Genomic DNA, 22,418 nt, shown 5'->3' on the forward strand with positions numbered 1-22,418 from the left:
GGGACAGAGTTCTTTCCCCCTCCTTACCATGGAACAGGTGTTCTAACTTTCTGTGCTACCCATGAATCCGGAGGCAGAGGCACTGTTCAGTTATTATTAGACTGAGGGCAGCCAGACTAATTTATTTTTGCTATATTCTTGCATAGATAAAAACATTTTTAAAAATCTAAGAAAAAAAGTACAAGAAGTAAATAATATAAACCCAATAAAGGGCACTTGGGGCACAGGCTCAAGCTTTATTTATTGCTAATCAACCAATAAGTGAAGTTGAAGGCTTACGACATCCACCCCTCCTCATTTGGATAACGAGGCCGAAATGTAAAAAGAGGAGACAGAAAAATCAAAAAGAACAAATGAAAATAAATGACGTGGGAAGAAAACTAAATAAAATGGAAAAAAAGATAGAATTATAAACGTGTCTAAGGAAAAACATTAAAAAAATGTTAAAAACATATATTTTTTATTTATAGTATGTGTGTAAGTATATAATTTGTTTGAACTAAACTGAAAAAATAAATATGAAGATCAGCTAAAGTGTATAAAATATGGTAAAGTCCTCCTTTTTAAAATTAATTGGTCTATTTTTTTGTATTGATTTATTTATTGTGCAATTTATGTATTACTGCTTTTGTTTTTATTTCTGTCATTTTCAGTCCTCTATTCTATACTTCCAAAATAAAATTTTACATTGAGACAGTGGATCATGTATTGTTTGCTCCCAGTATACGGTCGAAACTAACAAATTGCAGCTGGACATGCAAGACCTTTAGAACAAAGTTTTCAGTTCAGGATATTATTCTTTTTGTTCAAGTACATTTAAAAGACGAAGTGAATGGGAAGAATATTGATTTTTGTCTATTTTACAAATATTTATTTTATCTAGAGACCCGATCCACACCCAATTCCGGTAGGTGGCGGTAATGGGCGAAAACGTTGCTTTGCCAACTGCCATTAAACAAAAAGAAGAAATCGGAACTCTTTGTGTGCTAGTAACGCATTGGGTGCTGTGGTAGCTTCAACCATAAAATTTGTTGATAGCAGTTCTCTCTTTATTTTTTACTACAATAGTCAAAACGTCGTACGCAATGAGGTAATTATGACTAAATTCTGTTTGATATAGTTTATGCCTTAGGAGCAGTTTGTTTACTGATATAGATGATTAAGCTAGGCTACCTAAGTAGCCTAGCTTGGTTTAGCTTGCGCAGCTGGAGGCTAATTAGAAGTGAGCGCTGTAATTAATGTATGAAGCAACATTAACCTAGAATTACTCCAAAGAAAAGAATCAGTTCTTCACTGAACCTCGATCCGTTGTTTTATGGTGTGCAGTAGGTTATTTGTAGTTATTAACATCCTTTTAGATTGACGCAGTGCCTTAAATACGACAGTTTTTATACGAACTAATGAATTGCCCGTTTTATTTATTTTTTTACTAAAAGTTACAGTTTTAAAACCGAATTTTATTTTACTATGTTTAACTTAATGATTGGCGTGTTTCTCAAAATGCATTGCCAACGTTTCGTCCTAGTAGTTTAACATTAGCTACATGTGTTTCCTGTGGATTGTCTAACATGTTTCTGTGTTAATATACAGAGGAGACCGCGGCAGAGGCCGAGGGGGCCGCTTTGGGGGCCGTGGAGGATTGGTTCAGGGGTGAGTGTGTTGTTAAATAAGAAATGTGTACATTATAAATATTTTAGAAACGGTGCACTGATCAGATTCACGGAAATTGTGTAATAGGTTTGCATCTGAAATTTTACGGGCCAAAGAGTGTACAAGTTGCAAACTTGATGGTGGGAATAATTGTTTCATTGCATGGTGATGTGATTGAATGACTTGATGTTTATTGCATTGTAAATAACTTGATGAAAAAACAACATATCTATCTATAATAAAACCTGCCTGTCTATATGTATTTTTGTTTTCGTTTCTTTTTTTAATTTTCATTAATTTGTTGGAAATAAAATATTTATATTCAATTTGGCTCCGGAAGGTCCACTACTAGCTGAAACTGCCACAATTTGAGTTTGCTGTCTCTTTGGTCTTTGGAATATTTGCTCTGATGTTTACTTCTACAGCAAATGTAGAACCGCTAATGTTTTCTTACTTTCTTTTTTTACTATTTAGATATCGCCCATTTGTCCCACACATCCCATTTGATTTTTATGTGGTAAGTGATGGAAATGCCATAACTGCACAGTGATAATGGACATTATATGTAGATTGCAAATCTACATACACTGCCTGGCCAAAAAAAAAGTCGCCACCAAAAAATGGTCACACTCTCTAATATTTTGTTGGACTGCCTTTAGCTTTGATTACAGCCCGCATTCGCTGTGGCATTGTTTCAATAAGCTTCTGCAGTGTCACAAGATTTATTTCCATCCAGTGTTGCATTAATCTTTCACCAAGATCTTGTATTGATGATGGGAGAGTCTGACCACTGCGCAAAGCCTTCTCCAGCACATCCCAAAGATTCTCAATGGGGTTAAGGTCTGGACTCTGTGGTGGCCAATCCATGTGTGAAAAAGATGTCTCATGCTCCCTGAACCACTCTTTCACAATGTGAGCCCGATGAATCCTGGCATTGTCATCTTGGAATATGCCCGTTCCATTTGGAAAGACAAAATCCATTGATGGAATAACCTGGTCATTCAGTATATTCAGGTAGTCAGCTGACCTCATTCTTTGGGCACACAATGTTGCTGAACCTAGACCTGACCAACTGCAGCAACCCCAGATCATAGCACTGCCCCCACAGGCTTGTACAGTAGGCACTAGGCATGATGGGTGCATCACTTCACCTGCCTCTCTTCTTACCCTGATACGCCCATCACTCTGGAACAGGGTAAATCTGGACTCATCAGACCACATGACCCTCTTCCATTCCTCCAGAGTCCAATCTTTATGCTCCCTAGCAAACTGAAGCCTTTTTTTCTGGTTAGCCTTACTGATTAGAGGTTTTCTTACGGCTACACAGCTGTTCAATCCCAACCCCTTGAGTTCCCTTCGCATTGTGCATGTGGAAATGCTTTTGCGTTCACAATTAAACATACTCCTGAGTTCTGCTGTTGTTTTTCTTCGATTTGATTTGACCAAACGTTTAAGTAATCACCGATCACGATCATTCAGGATTTTTTTCCGACCACATTTCTTCCTGGAAGACGATGGTTCCCCACCATCCTTCCAGTTTTTAAAGATGTGTTGGACAGTTCTTAACCCAATTCTAGTAGTTTCTGCAATCTCCTTAGATGTTTTCTCTGCTTGATGCATGCCAATGATTTGACCCTTCTTAAACAGACTAATGTCTTTTCCACGACCACAGGATGTGTCTTTTGCCATGGTTGTTTAAGAAATGAGGAGTTACTCATTGCATCAGCTGGGGTTAAATAACTTGTTGCCAGCTGAAAGATAATCGCCTATGCAGTACTTATCCAATAGGAGGCTTGTACCTATTTGCGTAGTTAAATCCAGGTGGCGACTTTTTTTTTGGCCAGGCAGTGTATCTACATATAATTTAGATGTAAATGGGTTCTACGGTCTTACTGACCTACTGCAATACCATATTGCATAGCGTTACACAATGATCACCATTAATCACACAATAACTGTCTTTTCCAACAATTACAATAAGCTGTTAGTGAAGTAGAAGCATTGATGAGCACCTATGAGTACTGAAGCAGGTTTCTGTTTGGCACCAGTGTGAGATGGCATTCCCCAGAGTAAAGCCTATGCCTGACGAAACTGCTTTCAGCGAATGTCTATTGAAGAGAAACCAGGACCTGAGCCCCACACCTGCAGAGCAGGTCTGCCCCTGTCAACGTACTATAAAATTTTTTAATCAGACATCATGCTCTCTGATAATCTGACCGCCTTCCTTTTCTGTATCTCTTAGTCCTCCATCTTATCTTTAGTCACAAAGATCAATAATGTCATCGACAACCTGATTGTAGCACCTGGGAACTTCGAAGTGGTAGGTAACACATCTTACATGTAGATCAGTTATTTTTTGCAAACAAAACAAAAAAAAATAAAATCTCTGTGCAACACTTAATAGCAAATTGAAGAGGTCCGTCAGGTTGGCTCATACAAGAAGGGCACTATGACGACAGGACATAATGTTGCTGACTTGGTTGTCATCCTAAAGATCCTCCCAACACGTGAGTAAATGTTACAGTGAAAGAACTTAAGCTGTCTTTGTTGCTTATTCAGTATGTATCACTTCTCCAGTGTTACCTTTGAGTCATTAAGGCTTCAGGATTCTTATGCAGGCTGCAGTTTGATTATCACTACGTATTTTCCAAGTCTGAATGTCTTTGAAAAAATATTTGTATTTCTTACGCATGTTGTACACTTACAAATGTTGTGGTATGCTTTGTGAATTTTTTTTGAGTAATTTAGCTCCATAAGTTCAGTCTAAAAATGTCAAACTTTTAATCATCGCTATATGGTAATCAAGAGTTTTTATGGGAAGCCATAGGTAATTTAGTAATATGTGTGTATTAATCTTAAACAGTGGAGGCAGTGGCTGCTCTTGGAAACAAAGTTGTGGAGACCCTTCGCACCCAGGACCCCACAGAAGGTAAAGTCAGTGGAAAAGAGAGGGTTGTATCAATCATTGGTATTTGCTACAGTCCTTTCCTAGGCTTTTTCATAAAGTTGTGGGTTTAATACATTTTAAAGCCACTGGTTAATACACATTGTGATATTCAAAGTTACTTATCACCTAAAACCTCCAGCCTTGTAATGTAATGGTAAACCATGATTCAGACTTCTTCAAAAACAGGACGATAAAAAAACAAACCTTGCATCTATCAGCTATATTCCCAGTTTTGTCCAACAGTTGCAATACATTTTAACCAGCATGGCTTAAAAACAAAGTTTATTATGTAAAAGTAGATTACACCTGTGAATACAATAGCAAAAAAACAATACATCCAGTAACCAATAATTTCAGAAAAAAATGACATTCATGTTACCAAAAATCTGCTCACACAGTCTTTCCTTATGTCTTTTATTTGGATTCCTATTAACTGTATCTGCACTTCCTGAGGTCCTGACATCCATCATAGACAACAAAAATACATACCATACAGAGATCACACAATAAATTTAAAATAAAAGTAACTACAAGATAAATAAATAGAAGTAAAAAACAGAGACCATAGATCAAAAATGAATTTTACTATAATGAAAAATATTCTACGAAAGGACATTCACTTCAATTTGTCAAACACATATACAGACATTTGTTTATAACACATAAGGTGCTAATCAATATAGCACAATATAACATTACAAAGAATCATTTAGCATAGTTGTTTCCTTGCAAATACCTTCTTAATGCTGTTATACCGACCAGAACACAAAGTGATAAATGATTTCAAAAGAAAAAAAACAATCTAAACAGGGTGAGAATGCACAATTGAGCTGATTTGTGGAACACCAGACTTGTGCTTTGGGAGCAGCCCTTTAAACCACAATGCTGTGTTAGAGCAGTAACCGTTTTATAAGCATCTGCTTTTGGTTGCATATAAATGCATCACCGTCCTGCTTGGAAATGTATTGTCAACATTTAAAATAATATTAGTAATTTAAGATTACATTAAATACAGTTAGAAAGAGATCAGAATAAAAGCTATTTTGCAAAGCAGAATAATTAGACTTTTATTGGGGGAATAACAGTAACAAAGTTTACCACTGGATCTGGTTGGTTATTAATTTTTATAAATCTGTAGACCAAGTTGGCTCCTTGCTCATGATTTCAGGTTCTCTGTTTGGTGCTTGATGTTTCTTATCAACTTTAGCCATGGACAGCTGCCCAACAATGTTCTGAGTTTTCTAACTTGTTTTAAAATTATCTGACAAACCATTTCCAAAAACTGATTCAAATTTAAATGAGCTGACATCTCTCTCCTCCAGTGTGATTCTGCAAAATAGTCCTGATTATTTAAACTCTTTGGTTAACAATAACCCCCTCAATCTCTTTTTCTTTTCAATTAAGCTCTCAACAAATGGAGATTTGTTGTAACACCTCTACCTTAACACTCATGTTAATTCTTGTTGGACTACTTAATTGTTTCTACTGATGCCAGGATTGGGCTGCTCATCTGAAACAGACGGAACACTCAGTTTTTGTGTTCAGGACCTTTAGGGAAATGTAAGGTTCCTGTGAATTGTATGTTTATAGGTAAAGACTTTTCTGGAAATGTATATCAATGTTAAATGTGAATCATTTTTTCTAAATATGGATAATATCATCCAGTTCTACTTTAAATGGGTTGAGAACTATAAATAAAGATGATATTTGCTATTACCAGGAAATTGCAAATAGAATGTAGGTACTTCTACTGTTTTGTATAATATTGAATCTAGATAGTATTTCTAATATTTTCTACATCACTAAATTTTTTATTATTGATTTTTATCCAGGATTAAGTTTAAATTAACTGTAAAATAGTTTCATACCCTAAATGTAATGTGTGTATGTCTATTTTCAGTGCTGTCCATGCTGACCAATGAGACGGGCTTTGAGATTAGTTCAGCTGATGCCACTGTTAAGATTCTCATCACCACCGTACCACCGAATCTCCGCAAGCTTGACCCAGAACTGCACTGTATGACCATTCACATCATGCATCATGTGCATGTCCAACACATGTCTGCAGGGATGACTACTTGTGCTGTGGCAGTGGGAATGATTGTGGTTATTTCAAAGTTAGCACCTAAAAAAGAATGATTGACATATTGTTTGTTCTATAAAAAATTTGTGAAAATTTTTAAATATAATTTTCTTAAGGAAAGTTGGTGACATCTGTGTGTTTCTATAAATTTGAAGAAAAAAAATAGCGTATGACATTTTTACACAGTACGCCTGTTCAATGTTTTGGTTAAACGTAAAAATATTGGTAACCACTATTTTAAATTTATGATGACATACACAATGTTCTGACAGACTTAGAAGACAGAAGTGTCATGAATCTCAAGAAAATTTTAAATGTTGGCTGTTGAAGCATGTTGGATGTACTCTTCAATAAAAATCACATTTTCTATGTGTTAGTGGACATCAAGGTTCTACAGAGTGCCCTCGCTGCAATCCGCCACGCACGCTGGTTTGAAGAGAATGCTTCTCAGTCAACGTAGGAACATTTCTGTGAACACACATCACAGCTCTTTTTTCTGTACTGGCTCCTGCATTACAATTACAATCACCTGAACTTTCCTATTTTGTTTCTAATCTTTAGAGTCAAGGTATTGATCCGCCTCCTGAAAGATCTAAGGGCTCGTTTCCCTGGTTTTGAGCCTCTGACTCCATGGATCCTGGACCTACTCGTAAGTTCCGTTGATCTGACGTTTTATAAACTGTATTGTTCTAAACATGTCAATTAGTAAAGTGTTTCCTGAAATGTTGACTTGTGAAAACATGACTCTTTACTGACTTAAGCTATTGTGCTTAAGTCTGCTACAAGTGATGTAGGAGGACATCACTTATAGCAGATCTAGCTGTTATTCAAACTGTGCAGTACAAATACATAAGCATGCTATTGTTAAAACATGCTTAACAATGTTAAGCATTTAAACATTGGGTTAGGGTGTTAACCTAACCCAGGGGTCGGCAACCTTTTCTATTCAAAGAGCCATTTGGGACCGCCTCCCAATAAAAAGAAAGCACTTGGAGCCACAACCCATTTTGACGTCATATATATAAAACCTACAATATATGCTTTGTACAAAAATCGATACTATGTTGCATTTATGAAATCAACGAACTGCTGCAGAGAACACAAAATTTTATTTCTGCATGTAACAAAACGCATTTTACACTTTGTTTTGATTCTCAATTTCAAACAAAATACCCTCTGTCTATTTGGGTCTTTGTATTTAAGAAATAAAAATCGAAACTTACCCAACCCGCACTGAAGGCAAAATAGAAACAGAATGCAGTCACCTGTCCTCCTCTTATTCAGAAGATAAAAATCAAAACTTATCCAAATATTATCCACCGGCACTGAACGAACCAAGCAAACCAAAAAATGCGCAGTCTGCTTCTGTGTCCCGTAGTACGGTACGGAGCCCTCTAGGGGACATGGGGAAGGTTTTTCTTTTGCGTTCCCTCGCAATACTTTTGCGTTCCCTCGCAAAACTTTTGCGTTACCTCTCAATACTGTACTGGTCAGTTATGCAGCATAATTGAATACTGTAAGCCTTTTTTACGGTGGGCGCCGTATTTTCTGCTTTAATGGTTATGTGAGGTTTTTCCATGAATGTTAGTAGCCTATCTTTTTGTGAAATATCTGAAGTTTTATATCTTTCTTTAGGATAGAAAGGCACCACAAACCTACGATATAAACAGAAACCTTCCGTAAGTAGGAAAGAAATAAAAATGGTTTAAAGAGCTGCTTTCAGTGCCGCTCCATCTTAGCCTTAACAGACATAAACATGCAGTAAAAAATAAATCGATTTTCAATCAGTGTTTTGCACCAAACAGTTTTTACTATTAACAAGTTTTTATTATTAAAAACACGACAAACTAATGATGGTAAAGGACCGCACTGGGTTAACTCGGGGAATCTCATCTATCCGTGTATCAATCAACTCCAAACCATTTCTTTGTTCTGTCACAATTATTGATTTATTCCATTTTGATGATCATGCTCCAAACTTTGCAAGGACTGACTGCCCCACTCACCGTTTCTTAATACACACAAAGCCAGTATCCTTCCCATTCATACCTGGTGACGTCACTCCCACGTCGACACACCTAAGTGTCAAAGCCGCTGCTCCTGTCATATCAATAATTACTTATTTCATTCATATGGCTCTTACAGAGCCTCAGTGAAAACTTGTTTATTATTATTAACTGTTTGGAACGCAAAAGTATTGCGAGGTAATGCAAAAGAAAAAAAATTCCCCATGTCCCCTAGGGGGCTCCGTACGCTTCAGCCTTTCGCATCAGCTCCGAAACAGCCTTTTTTCTCTCTTCTCCCTCGGGATATTTTTTAGCAAAGACAGAGTGTTTGCTCTTGAAATGTCTTTCAACATTTGACTTCTTGTTGTTTGCCAGTCTTTCGCCACATATTAAGCAGACTGGTGAACCAGTTTCATCAGCGGTGAAAGCAAAATGATCTGTCCACGTAGCATTAAATGTTCTGCCATCTTCAGAATGTTTCCTTTTCTTGGATTTATTCATGATGTATCTTCCAGGCAAGGATCAAAAAGTCAATAAATCAGTGCGCTAAAAAAATGCGGTCTGCCAGACATGTGGGGTTCGCCAGGAATGCCTGTCGCACATCGGCGGACATGACGTATATTTTGGGTGCTAAAACTGTTCAAAACTTTTGTTTTAATGTTACAAGTTTACCATAATCTTCAGATTTAGAAATTTATTTTGAAATGATTTTAATTCATAATTTTGTAATGATTTAATTTTAATAAAATATTCTATTTCCCGAAGTCACTGGGAGCTACAACAGAAGGATGAAAGAGCCACACGTGGCTCCGGAGCCATTGGTTGCCGACCCCTGACCTAACCCAGTGTATGTGTTTTGACATACAAGTCAAAACACATCATTTGAATTGTATGCGTTTGTTTCTACTTAGTTGTGTGCATTGAGAATCTTTTCAGTTACCCAAGGTTGATGTCAACTGTAAAGCAACCAGCTGTCCGTTAGTCAGCAAACTTCTGTTTGAGGTGGTAGTTTTTTGTAGAAAAACACACTCCTCTTCCTTCACATTCAAAAACAGAACGATATCACCTACATTTGAAGTTGCAGTGTGCAAGTTTTATAATAAATATTTTTCACATGCATTTTTGAAACTGTCACTATGTTGTGACAATATAGTACGAGACAGATCATCTGTGAAAAAATTAAGCTCCTTTGCGTTCTCCCATTTTTGTGCTAATAACAGATATACACAACTTGGTCAGAAACAACCAATCATAGCCAGGAGAAGCCTGGAAATGCTCAGGCTAGTTAGCATGGTAACTGGTGACAGCAGATAAGCAGTTTGCGCAAGAAAATTGTAAAAACACATCATGCAAAGCTGGTCATTGTTCCATGCATTTGTGAAACAGGATTCATTCTTTGACAGGAAACCAGTATGTGGAGCAATATGTGATATTTAACTGAAATGGTTAGGCCATAGGCACACTAAACAGCGCGTACAATAGATTGATCGACAGCACTAAGACACTCCTCCATATTTATTTTGGCAATGTTATGTTTGTGTTCCAGGGTCATTCTGCTGTGATGAACAACCCATCCAGGCAACCCCTGTCTCTGAATGTAGCCTACAGGTCTGTTCATAATTAAGGGGTTCTTACACCTCCCACCACTTTTTAAGCATTTTCAAATTATATTTAAAACATGTCCAGGTAGTAATAGGAATAGCAAATTGTGCATATAAATGTCAAATTCCATGGGGAGGGGATAGTACAAGACATTATGCAAGTTATCACCAGTGGGTCCTTTGCTTCTACCTCGTGTCCCTTTAAATCAGGAGTGCTCAGTACGTCGATCGCGGGGAGATTTTGAGGCAATCTCGGCAGTAGGTGACAAACTGAATGCAGCCAGGACGCTGAGACCAGCACGTCATCTTCTGACGCGCTTATCAAAAATATTCACTAAGATCCAAAACATTTTTAACTTTATTAAAGAATAAAAAAATCAACAAAACGTGTTCAAATTAATGACCCAACAAAAATAATAATCTCAGTAATTATTTTTTCAACTAGGTGGAGTGCAATTCTGTGCGTTTCGGTTCCATTACCAAAATAATTAACAAAGGCAACTCAAAGACTGACCCTGACTAGCAAAGCAGGAACTTAAAATTAGCTAATCAACCACCGCTGTGTACAGGGAGCGCTTACTAAAAGTCGCAAAATAAATATCAAACATGAAAACCTAATATTGTAACAAACTGAATGTTAAGTTTTTAAGATGATCTCTGCTCTGCTTGTGCAGGGCAGCTGGTTGCCAGGCAACGGGTGTGCTTAAACTGCAAAGAGAGAGAGAGTAAAAAGCTAGGAGTTGATCACCTATTCGAGTTATTTTACCTTTGTTTACCTTTCCTGTGGCGCATTACAGCCGTTGTAATTTCTGAATGTTCAATAAACGACAAACTTAGACTAATTACCTCGTTCCTTTGCTAGTATATGTCATTTACAACAAAAATCAAAAATGGTAAATATGTTTCATTGAGTATTTAACAAACAAATGGCTTTTACCGCAATAATTATGTGAAATAAAATGGCTAATATTTTAACAAATAGTTTGGTGCTCTCTTGCTCTTGCTTTGAGCTCAGAGTCTGAGAGGCTTTTCCTCTATCAAACATGCTATTTATTGTCTTACTCATTTATTTATTGTGTTACTCATTCTGCTGCAAGTTGGCTCAATTTTGACGCGCAAGACGTAACCAGTAAAATCCGGTTTAGGATTTTCAAAATAAAACATCCGGAAGTAGTTTATTATTTCTTGCGGTGGTTGGGGACCACTGCTTTAGAAAATTAACCTGTAATTTTCTAACATAATAAAAATGTCTTATGTAAAAATAATAGCTCACTTTTTAAGTTGACCTGGACAAAAAAAATAGACAAAAATCTGAAATATTCAATTTAATAATAAAAAGGCAGACTCACAAAGACACGTCTACACAATTTCTATACACAAGTCTTTAGTGTATGTATTCATCTTCAGTCAATTTGAACTCTTCAAGCCATTTGTAACTTTTATGTCCATATGAAGGACTGGATTTGGCTCCTTCGTCACACACAGAAACACATCTGCCAGTCACAACGCACTCTACCCACCCATTTTTTGCGACAAGGGTGGTATTAAATTTATTTTCCGGTTTGTCCTTAAAGCAACACTTGCGTTAAGCATCAACTATAGAGCAGCAGCAAGCTGTTTAGTTTATCCGCTCACCTGTATAAATACAGTGAACCCTCGTTTTTCGCGGGGGTTACGTTCCAAAAAGAACCCGTGATGAGCAAAATCCGTGAAGTAGTAACCTTTATTTTTTTACAATTATTATACAATGAAATACTCCATAATACATTGAAACCATAGAACAAAACCTTTTTACAGGCCCAAGCATTTGTTTAACAAATAAAATACTGTATAAACGTTTTTTTTTTGTTTTTTTTTTACAAATAACTACCGTACTGTAAAATAATAATTTTAATCATCAATACGAACTGAAGGCTTCAAATTGCGGAGATCAGCACCGCCCCACCGCGACCCGAGTCATTGGATTAGAACGGGAGAAAATGAAAAATAATTATGAAAACAAAATACAAAGTATAGTAGGACAAATAGTGACTCACGTGTATTTCACTGCTCTTCTGACTGAGCCTCTGCATCCTGACTCCGCTCTGTAGCGTCTTTTTCTTTTAAAGCCCGCGGTGCAGGTGTGTGTTTTCGAGAGAAGAACATAGTTATCGGTAGTTGTTGTCGCTCTTTTTTCTTCTGGGCAAAAAGAATGTTGAAATTGGCAAGATGTTTTACGTACGTGTACATATTAAACCGCAATGTTATTGACACACAGGTAGAGAAGAAGCGGAGAGACTGTTTAGCCAATCAGAATGCAGAACACAATGCACGATGCAAATCCGCGAAGCAGCGAGACCGTGAAAGGTGAACCGCGATATAGTGAGGGTTCAATGTACCGCAATCTTCTTCGCCGTTCGCTCTGAACCGGCCACCAGGCAGCAGTCCCAGTAGGAGAAAGGCTGCTATACACCATGCATCGCACTAGTCAATTTAAGGATGCTTATTGATCCCCCCAAAAACAATAAAAACCCAGACATTATCATAACTCGATGAAATACTCCCGGACCAAACTTAAAAATGTAACTTTGTGCTACTATCTCTTAGCTTTCGTCAACAACTCATAGGCAGAAGTGAGAGTGTTGCGCAACAGAAGTAATCACCGGACCGAAACACGGTGTGCTAAATAATAAAACAATTTAACAAAACTTTGAGGCAGGTAATTTTCCTCAAGGATGAAAGAAAATTGCTGCAGCTAAAATTTAAGTATTGTTTGGTTTTTATTTATACTATTAGCTTTTGGTGTTTTTGCCAACTTTATATTTGTCTTATTATTTTAACAACCCTAAACCCTAACGTAATTTTATTTTTTATTTTATTATTTATCTACCTGTGAAACATCACAGGTAGATGGTCAGTGTGACACTTTGGTCACACTGACCAAAGTGTGATTCACTTTGGTCAGCTGAGGCTGTTGTAAATGTGCTATATAAGTAAACTTTGACTTGATTTGAGGAATTTTAATAATTGCGGTACTTGAATCATTCGAGGAATCATTACAGCCCTTAGTACTGTAAAGTTAGTAAAAGAAGATTGTACAAACACAACACTTTTTCCAAAGCTGCTGATTAGCTAGCCTTTGTGCTGTACAATTGTGAAACAGTATTCTTTCTTTGACAGGACGCCAATATGTGGAGAAATGTGTGATATTTAATTATACACAATTGTCAATAGTTTTCTCTCAGGTTATTCAATTTAAAATGTTGGCAAGCAAATAAGGTATGCAATCTTAGTTTTGTTTTGAGATATTTGTTTGCCTTTTCATCAGAAAGTTTTCATACTTTCACTGCTGGGCCTACATGAGGAGTACTGCAAATCTCAGTATAGAGGATCTTGCTGATTACTAGTTGCTAAAGCACTTTTCCACTTCTACGACATACTTATCTATGCACTTCATGAGCACTGCATAATGTGCATACTTTGAAATTAGAATCTGCTGCCCCCTATGTGGATTTGTTGACAGTACTGACATACTTTGTAACAAAAATGTGTATGCTTCTCAAAATATGCACACATTAATCTGTCTAAATAGAAACATTGTTCTGAATTTGTTTAGGCGTTGCCTTCAAATGTTGGCTGCTGGTCTCTTTCTTCCTGGCTCTGTGGGAATTACTGACCCCTGTGAAAGTGGAAACTTTAGGGTGCATACAGTGATGACTCTGGAACAGCAGGTAAATGCTTGGCTCTGTGGATTACTGCGGGACATCTGTGATGTTGGTCAATATTTATTATTATTCTTAATTTTCTCTTAATATAGGATTCAGATAAATATCTTGCAAATAGAAAAAATAAACTTGCCGCAAGAGCGGTTGTAGACACAACGCAGCTGAACAGAAGTAAGAACTGAAACATGACAACCTGATAATGTTTCTTTTGTTTTTCTTTAGGACATGGTGTGTTTCACTGCCCAGACATTAGTAAGGGTGCTCTCTCATGGAGGTTACAGAAAGATCCTTGGCATGGAGGGAGATGCCAGCTGTAAGAAAATGGCTTTTCTTTGCTGCCTCCTGGAAACAAGAAGGATTTCTGATTTAACAGACCATTTGTTATTATGTTTCAGTTGGAATTGTTTATTTTTTATTTAGAATTATCTGTAGACAAACCAGAACATATTTTGTGCAGATGTGCTGTAAGCATATGAAACTTTTACTATGGCCTTACTGCTCTGTTCAATGCTTGCTAATATTTTCAAATAGTTTCACAACATCTTTAAAGCTGCACAGAATGTTGAGATAGCTGTAGAGGTGGAAAGAATACCAAAGTAAAGCACTTGAGTAAAATACAAGTGAAGTTGCCAAAATAAAATGTTACTCAAAAGTAAAATGTTATGCTTGTGAATTTCACAAAGAAAATTAGAACATATTGGTTTCAAACTATTAATTAAAGAAGAACTTTTATAGATATCCATCAAACACATACATAATGAATATTTGGGAAATGTGTTCAATTCCTCATGTCTTTTGTCAGCTTCTGTCTTTCCAGTTCTCTACAGATAATCTCCCCCATCTCAGCATCCGTCTTTTATCACACCAAACCTGCTCCATCCTTCCGTACATCTATGAAGCTTTCTTGTTATTTTCCTCTTTCTCAAATCCTGGCAGTTCTGATTTTCATTACATCCTTTATCCAAAATGTCCACTGTCCTTCCTATCTAGCAGTTCTAAGTAACAGACTTCAAACTAAGAACCTGATGCTCTGTTTTCAATTCAAATTATAATCACAGGTACCAGATTAAACTGATATTATTTACATTTGTTGTTAAAATATTATTTAGAATGTTTACATGGTCACAGTCTTGAACATAAACCAAGCTAAATTTATACTGTATGACAAAGCTGTTACCTTTCTGTTTATCTGTAATATAATATAGATAAACTGGTTCGCCATAAAGCAAAGCTCTCGATTTACCGGTCGATCTACGTTCCCACCCTCATCTATGGTCATGAGCTTTGGGTCATAACCGAAAGAACGAGATCGCGGATACAAGCGGCCGAAATGGGTTTTCTCCGTAGGGTGGCTGGGCTCTCCCTTAGAGATAGGGTGAGAAGCTCAGTCATCCGGGAGGGACTCAGAGTAGAGCCGCTGCTCCTTCACATCGAGAGGAGCCAGTTGAGGTGGCTCGGGCATCTGGTCAGGATGCCTCCTGGACGCCTCCCTGGTGAGGTGTTCCGGGCACGTCCCACCGGGAGGAGGCCCCGGGGAAGACCCAGGACACGCTGGAGGGACTATGTCTCTCGGCTGGCCTGGGAACGCCTCGGGATTCCCCCGGAAGAGCTAGAAGAAGTGGCCGGGGAGAGGGAAGTCTGGGCCTCTTTTCTGAAGCTGCTACCCCCGCGACCCGACCTCGGATAAGCGGAAGAAGATGGATGGATGGATGGATGGATGGATGGATAAACTGGTTCCATGGGGGGGTTTTTTCCCTCAGAGGATGATTTGAACTGCACTTTAGTTTTTTGGTTAATGCCTCATGAGTAGTAGCCAATCAGCTCCTGTGCAAAACACAGTAACTGATTACTATCACAGCAGAAGGATCGACATTGTTCTTCTGATGTTTTTTTTTACCATTTTAGGTTTTACTCATAAATGGATATTTAAAACGTAATTGAGTACTTGTACTTCTCTTTAAAAAAATGTACCCATAAAAGTTCAGGTTTTTTAAAACAAGTGCCAAGTACATACAAATACAAATTTTATTCAATTGCTGTAGCTTGAGTAAATGTAACTAGTTAGTTTCCACATTGGATGGGTGTACTGCTGCCTTTTAACCCACCTGCCTTTTAAGCTTTAGCATCACCACCCATCTTTCCACATCTGCAGAACTGGAAATCAAAAGCTGGTTACAAATAATGGACCATATAGTGATACTGCCCTAGGTTCAGGATGAGTTTTGGTCTTTTGTGAAAATCTGTTGTATTTTTTAGTTGCTTTTCTTACAACTGCTTATTTCAGCTAATCAGTTGAATATTTCATATTTAGTCACAAATCTAAACAAAAGATTAAGTCTAAACTGTTCTTTCCCAGATTTGGCCATAGAAATGTCTACATGGGATGGAGTAATTGTCACTCCATCAGAAAAGGCGTATGAGAAACCCCCAGAAAGAAAAGAAGAGGAGGATGAAGGCCTGGAAGAAGGAGGAGATGGAGAAGATGAGAGCATGGAGACACAGGAGTAGGAAGGTTAGAGCAACTTGACACAATATTGAAACCAAAACACAGCTTTTGTTTTCATTTGCGTCTTCAGAAGGGAATGAATCTGTAATACAGTGCAACAGAAAAGGCTGCATTGTTGAAAAATGTTTGTTGTTCCAACAAGTCTCATAATTTCTGAAATGGGGTCAACACTGAATTTTTGACCTATCAAAATGTAAGTGTTCCTTTGTCTGGTTGTAGCTTCGTTACGCTCATAATCTGGTTAATAGCTTAATATTTTATAAAATAATTTTCACTTTTTTCCATTTCATTTTTATGCAGTGAAAATAGTCTCAAAACACCTGTGCGTGTGTAATACTGGATTTGTAATCTATGTAAGCATCTTTGTGTGTAATTTTGGATAGTTGTATCTCTGAAACATGATTTGTAAACCGTAAAGAGGAAATTTGTTCTTAACTCTGGGTACTTGTAAGTATGCGGTTAAATGCATACACAAAAATTAAGAAATTCCAAATGCAAAATAAAAGTACACACACACAATTACAATTTCTACAAACGTTAAATTTCTGCACACAGATTTTTTAACTTCAATCTCACAAATCTGATCATTCCGAATTCACACCTTCTCCTACGCCTACAAATGTTTAATAAGTACGCACAAGTCGCCTAATACACACAGACAAAACTGCATTTATGCACAGATTCGGTTAGAGTGCAAAGGATTTTTGAGACTCATTTCACTCTACCGACTAGGCCTGTCGTGATAAACAATAAATCAATTAATCACAGGATAAATGAAAGTTATCTGGCAACAAACTAGCAGACAAAAAAACGTAGGTGTAACGGGTTCGATCGGGGACACACAAGCAACACACCACACACTACAGGATGGGTTACGGTTATCGCAAGTGACAATCTTAGAACGTTGGTCGTTCAAAGATTGTCGTAAGGGGAAAATCGGGGCAAAAAATCATGTAGTGTGAACTGCATGAACTACGGAGGAGTGAGCTATTGCATCAAGTTGTCGGATATGCCCGTCTTCTCTATCTAAATCTAATGATTATTGAAGGGCAATATAGTATACAGACTTCATACTCTTTTGGTTGAATGCAGTATTTACTTTGATTTTATGTTTAGTTTTTATTCAAGTGCATTTTTTGTTAATGAAGACTGAGAGTCAATTTTAGTTTTGTTTTTGGTTGTTTTGTTTATTTTGTTTACCAGTGCCAGTGTTAAATATTCTTTTGAAAATAAGGTGTATCTATTTTTGGCAGGATATCGCTTGGATTATTATGTCATTACCATTACATTAGTTTAAAATGGTCTTCAAACAATATTATTGTTTATCACAATAATTTTGAGACAATCGCTCAGAAAAATTTATCATTACAGGCCTACTTCCGACAGCCTCAGATTCTTGCGTAAATGGTGCGTTTATTTGCTCGCAGAAAACTGGGTCATCTGATTTTTGTTCGGAGTTTAGTATTTTTATCCTCTGAACGTCTGTCACTGTGCTTGTGCCGAAGAGGCAAAGATGTTTGCCACTGACAAACCTGACTTTGACAGTTACTGAACCTGAAAATTACTTGTATCTTCATAATGTATAAGTAGAATTTTTTATTTTAATGTTGATTAAATTTGTATGTATTAAATTATTAAGGAAGAATAATTTAAAATTAACTTTGGACAAAACGTTTGGCTCTCTCTTCCTTAATCCTCCGGGTCCTCAGCGGGTGACGTGCAGCCAGAGTGAAAACAAACAACACTGCGTGTTGACGTCACAGAATCACAGAGTTTAATCCCGTACAAAGCAACGCATGAATCAATCAACAAAGCTGCAGAGGAACAGAGATATGCATTCTTTACCTTATACAGACAAAGACAGACAAGACAAAGACAAACAAAAAACAAAACAAAGACGCGTCTTTGGAGAGAGCCGATGCAAAAAAGCAAAAATAGTGGCAGCTCTCTGAATTTTTTACTCCTGACATGACGTCTTATACTAAAGGTGTGTCTTTCCTGTATAATATATTCAATTAAGGCATTCCTTTAGTTGACCAACTGGAAGCTACCTTGGACAATCAGAAAAACTTAGGAACTCCCCCTAATTTACGGCAAAGATCAAAGGGCCATCTGGTCTCTGATAAAACAAAAGAGCGAACAGTTGCGTCCTGACCCCCTGTGGTTCTACGGCCATTTGGGTAAAGAAAACCTGAGATAAGATTTCACAGATACCTGTGAAATCCGAAGTCTCTCCCGTTGTCTCTTCTTACATAGATTCTCAAAGAGACTTACATCCAGACATTTTTTGTTCAAGGAAAGGTTATCTTCAGTAAAACCCCGTTTAGCATAAATCCTGAGCAATTTTCTAATACTAAACAAAACATTTTCATTCAAACAATTTCCATTTGATTCCGATATAGTCACAGATAGTACAATTTTCAAATACATTCATCATTTGCTAGATTAGTAGTTTTAAAATGAGATAATACAATCTTCAATCAAAACATGGTATTAATACTTAGAAAAATGTCTTAGAAATTAAATGTTAGCGGTTTCAATCTTCTATGTTGTATTAAGTTTCACACCATCCCAGATGTTGGTTTCTGGCAGGCTTTTGATCTTCTGTGAACAAAACAGGCTTCTCTCCCCCAAGCTCAAATGATCGTGCCTTGGGGAGACGCTAATTTTACGGCCTCCTGTGCTCTGGCACACAGCAGGAGGCCCCATTGAGGGATCTGCATTTGGTTCCTGTTGTCTCAATGCTTGGTTTCTGGAAGACTTTTAAATCCTTAACACAAACCTGTTCAAAATAAAGAAATTTGTTCAAAATAAGAGTGTTCAATATACCTCTTACACATGCCGTAAGATTAACTGTATTAAGCACTAAAAATCATTTTTTCTCAACAAAATATTTTGCTGTGAAGGCTATTTTGGCAGCGGTGCTTTAAATAAATGCATGAAATATAATTTTTTAAAAAGTATGTGTTTATTAGCTGTTAGTTGTCAAAATATCAATTGAAAAACAAATTTGCTGTCTTGTGAAAATCTAAACCATCTAATATATTTTACCATCTGCAGGAGAGAAGTTGAGGGGGGGCAAGAAGGAGGGGTCACGGGGGGCGAAGGAGAGAAGCTGAGGGGGTGGCTAGAGTACGGGGACGGACAGACAGACCGCGTATTGCAAGAAGGGGGAGGAGGTCTGACTGTACACTAACCCACTTCCCCCACTCCCCCAGATATGCTATTTTATTTATATAATTATAAGTAATTTCCACTATAATAATGTTGTATCTACCAGAGGATTCCTCTGGTCATAATCTTTCATTAGAGCCCTTATTGATGACTGTATGTTGAAGCACTGAGGAGTTACAGTCATTTGAAGTTTTAATATCAGGTGTTGTCCAATTGTGCCATTTGGAGATGCCAAATGGAGACTCAGAGTGGCACACTTGGATAGCACCTGTACATCCTCAAAAATAAACATGTCCAAAATGACATTTCTTTTTTGTGCTATCTTGATCAGTCTTGAAATCCATGAGCAGAATACTTTATTCTACAGATTTATTGCATTTTCCAGTCCTTTCATTCAACACTCAATGTGCATTTACAAGAAATAAAAATGAAAAATCTGGGTGAAGCAAAAAACATTTTGTGTGTGTGTTACAAACTACTTACAGTTAAAGTACTTTTGACTGCAAAAATAGAAAATTTAGCTTGTCATCTTCATAAAGAGACCAAGCTTTTGCATGTACTCCAAATGGTTCAAGAACAGCAGCTGATTTAATTTGGGTATACTTTTTCAGATGTTTTTGGTGATTTAGGGGGTGAGGATTAAGGGGTTAATCAACTTGACAAGAACAATGACAAGACAAGAATACCAGGTTTGTCCTGGTTTGCAGATGAAGTATTTTTTGTTCAAGGGCTGATGAAATGGAGTCTTTGTGCATTTCACTCAGATCCAGACACAAATACAGTTTGAACTGAAGATTTTGGAGGCTGTGTGAACATTAGTCTAAATCTTTATTTACGCTGAGAAGTCAGCATAGATAAAGAAGGTCCCTTTCAGTTCCTTCTGGTGAATAAGGTCCAGCAGCAGATGATGTTCCTGCCAGGTCCAGGTCTACCTTCATTACTGCTGAAGCAACAAAATATGGTTACTGTGATGGTGACCAACATCCAGCTATATTACTTTATGAATTATAATTAATTAAATTGGCCATTATATTTGGCAATATGTGACTAGGAATTAATAAGTAAATTAACTGCAGGTAAATAGCTGTTGTCTTATCTGATGCATGTGCCCTATTTACACAAACACAAAGTAAATTTATATACAGAGATGTATATCGATAGAGGTACCGACAGGACAGAGATAGAATAAATAATGCGAAACATGAAAACAAACAAAACAAGATGGCCTTCTTGGATTGCTGAAGTTTTGCATTTGCCAGCATGCAGTGCCACCATTAAGACGTGAACTATTTTTGCCATTATTTGGTGCAGGCCAACGCTTTTTTAACCATATGCATGCACTGCTATCATCACAGATGGTTTTCTGACTGCCTTCACCTGACAATAAATAAAGAGCAGATGATCCACAACACTGCAAAAGAAGTGTATAATTATGCTGCAGAGTGAAGGTAAAAGGGGTGACGGGCTCATTTAAAATTACTCGATGTCTCATAAACGGAGATCAAAGCGTGCAGGTTTAACTTCTACTTACTTCTGAGGGCAGACCACTGGGACGCTCTGTCTTCTATGACAGCCTGTTTTTCCACCCAACGAACCATTTCGCCACCCTGTGGTCATTTTTAAACCATATAATCTCATCTGTACCACACAAAAATACACAATATGTCTACAAACAATTTTGGAGTATTATAAAGAAGTGCTGAGATATTCCGAATTCCAACGAAATAACATCTTTGCCACTTTGGCACAGTGACAGACATTCAGAGGATAAAAACACTAGACTCCAAGCAAAAAAGCTGGAATTCAAACCAGAGTTGCACACAAATTTCCTTGTTAGGGTTTACAAATCATGTTTTACAGATACAGCTATCCAAAGTTACACACAAAGATGCTTACACTGATTACAACTCTAGTATTACACATGCACAGGTATTTTGATACTATTTTCACTCCATACATTTTTGCCTGATTTCAATTTATGTATGTTAGCGCAGATTGCCAGGGTGGTTTACCAGACCCTAGTTTCGAATGGGGTCTTGTTTTTTCAAAATACAGTATGGGTCAGCATTCCTTTTTTTAATCTTTGATATTCTCTCTGTGGAGAACCATAGAGCTACACAAAACTATTTTGTACCTGGGTCTATAATAGAATTTACAAGGGATTATTTTGTGCTTTTGTTCAGCGTCATAGTATCATGTTGTGTTAAATGATGGTTCCTTAAGAACCCTCCAAAATGACCACGTCTGTACTCCTGCTTTTCATTCACAGTGAACTTAGCTGATCTTAATAAGGATGATGTGGGGTACACTGAGGAACCTATCAGAGGAGCTCCGTTGGAAGCCAGAATTTCCCGAAAATGGAACTGTATTGTCTTTTAATTAAGATGTTTTTCTTTCCCTTAATTTGGTTTTATATTTGTCTTTGTAAAAGTTGAATAAACATGTTTTCAGATTGGGTTATGTGTTTGTTCATGAAACAAGTGAAATATGAAAATAGCGGAGCATCATCCAATCAAAGCAAAGCTTCCAATGAAGCATAACTGTACAGTAATGTTAAGGAAGGATTTCTAACTGACCCTGGAGACACCAGCGGTCCCCAACCTTTTTAGTCGCGCGGACCGGTCAGCCCTTCGCAATTTTGCTGGGTGGGGGGGTGTTCCGATGTTGTTTTGTTACTCATTCTGCTACAAGTTGGCTCAATTTACGCGCAAGACGTAACCGGTAAAATCCGGTTTAGAATTTTCTAA

At 37.3% G+C, this 22,418-nt stretch overlaps 1 protein-coding gene across 1 annotated transcript; it reads left to right on the top strand.

Annotated features, from left to right (window-relative positions):
• Positions 1-907: 907 nt before the first annotated feature.
• ilf2 (interleukin enhancer binding factor 2) lies at positions 908-22,127 on the top strand. Its single transcript, XM_032581768.1, has 15 exons — positions 908-1,090; positions 1,591-1,650; positions 2,125-2,167; positions 3,699-3,803; positions 3,893-3,970; positions 4,055-4,157; positions 4,514-4,579; positions 6,498-6,614; positions 7,058-7,136; positions 7,242-7,329; positions 10,233-10,294; positions 13,883-13,997; positions 14,214-14,304; positions 16,348-16,503; positions 21,941-22,127. The coding sequence occupies exons 1-14, from the start codon at positions 1,086-1,088 to the stop codon at positions 16,497-16,499; spliced, it is 1,164 nt and encodes a 387-aa protein (XP_032437659.1). The 5' UTR covers positions 908-1,085; the 3' UTR covers positions 16,500-16,503; positions 21,941-22,127.
• Positions 22,128-22,418: the final 291 nt, after the last annotated feature.

Source organism: Xiphophorus hellerii, chromosome 13 (genome assembly GCF_003331165.1).
Source record: "Xiphophorus hellerii strain 12219 chromosome 13, Xiphophorus_hellerii-4.1, whole genome shotgun sequence".
Classification (NCBI taxonomy): Eukaryota; Metazoa; Chordata; class Actinopteri; order Cyprinodontiformes; family Poeciliidae; genus Xiphophorus; species Xiphophorus hellerii.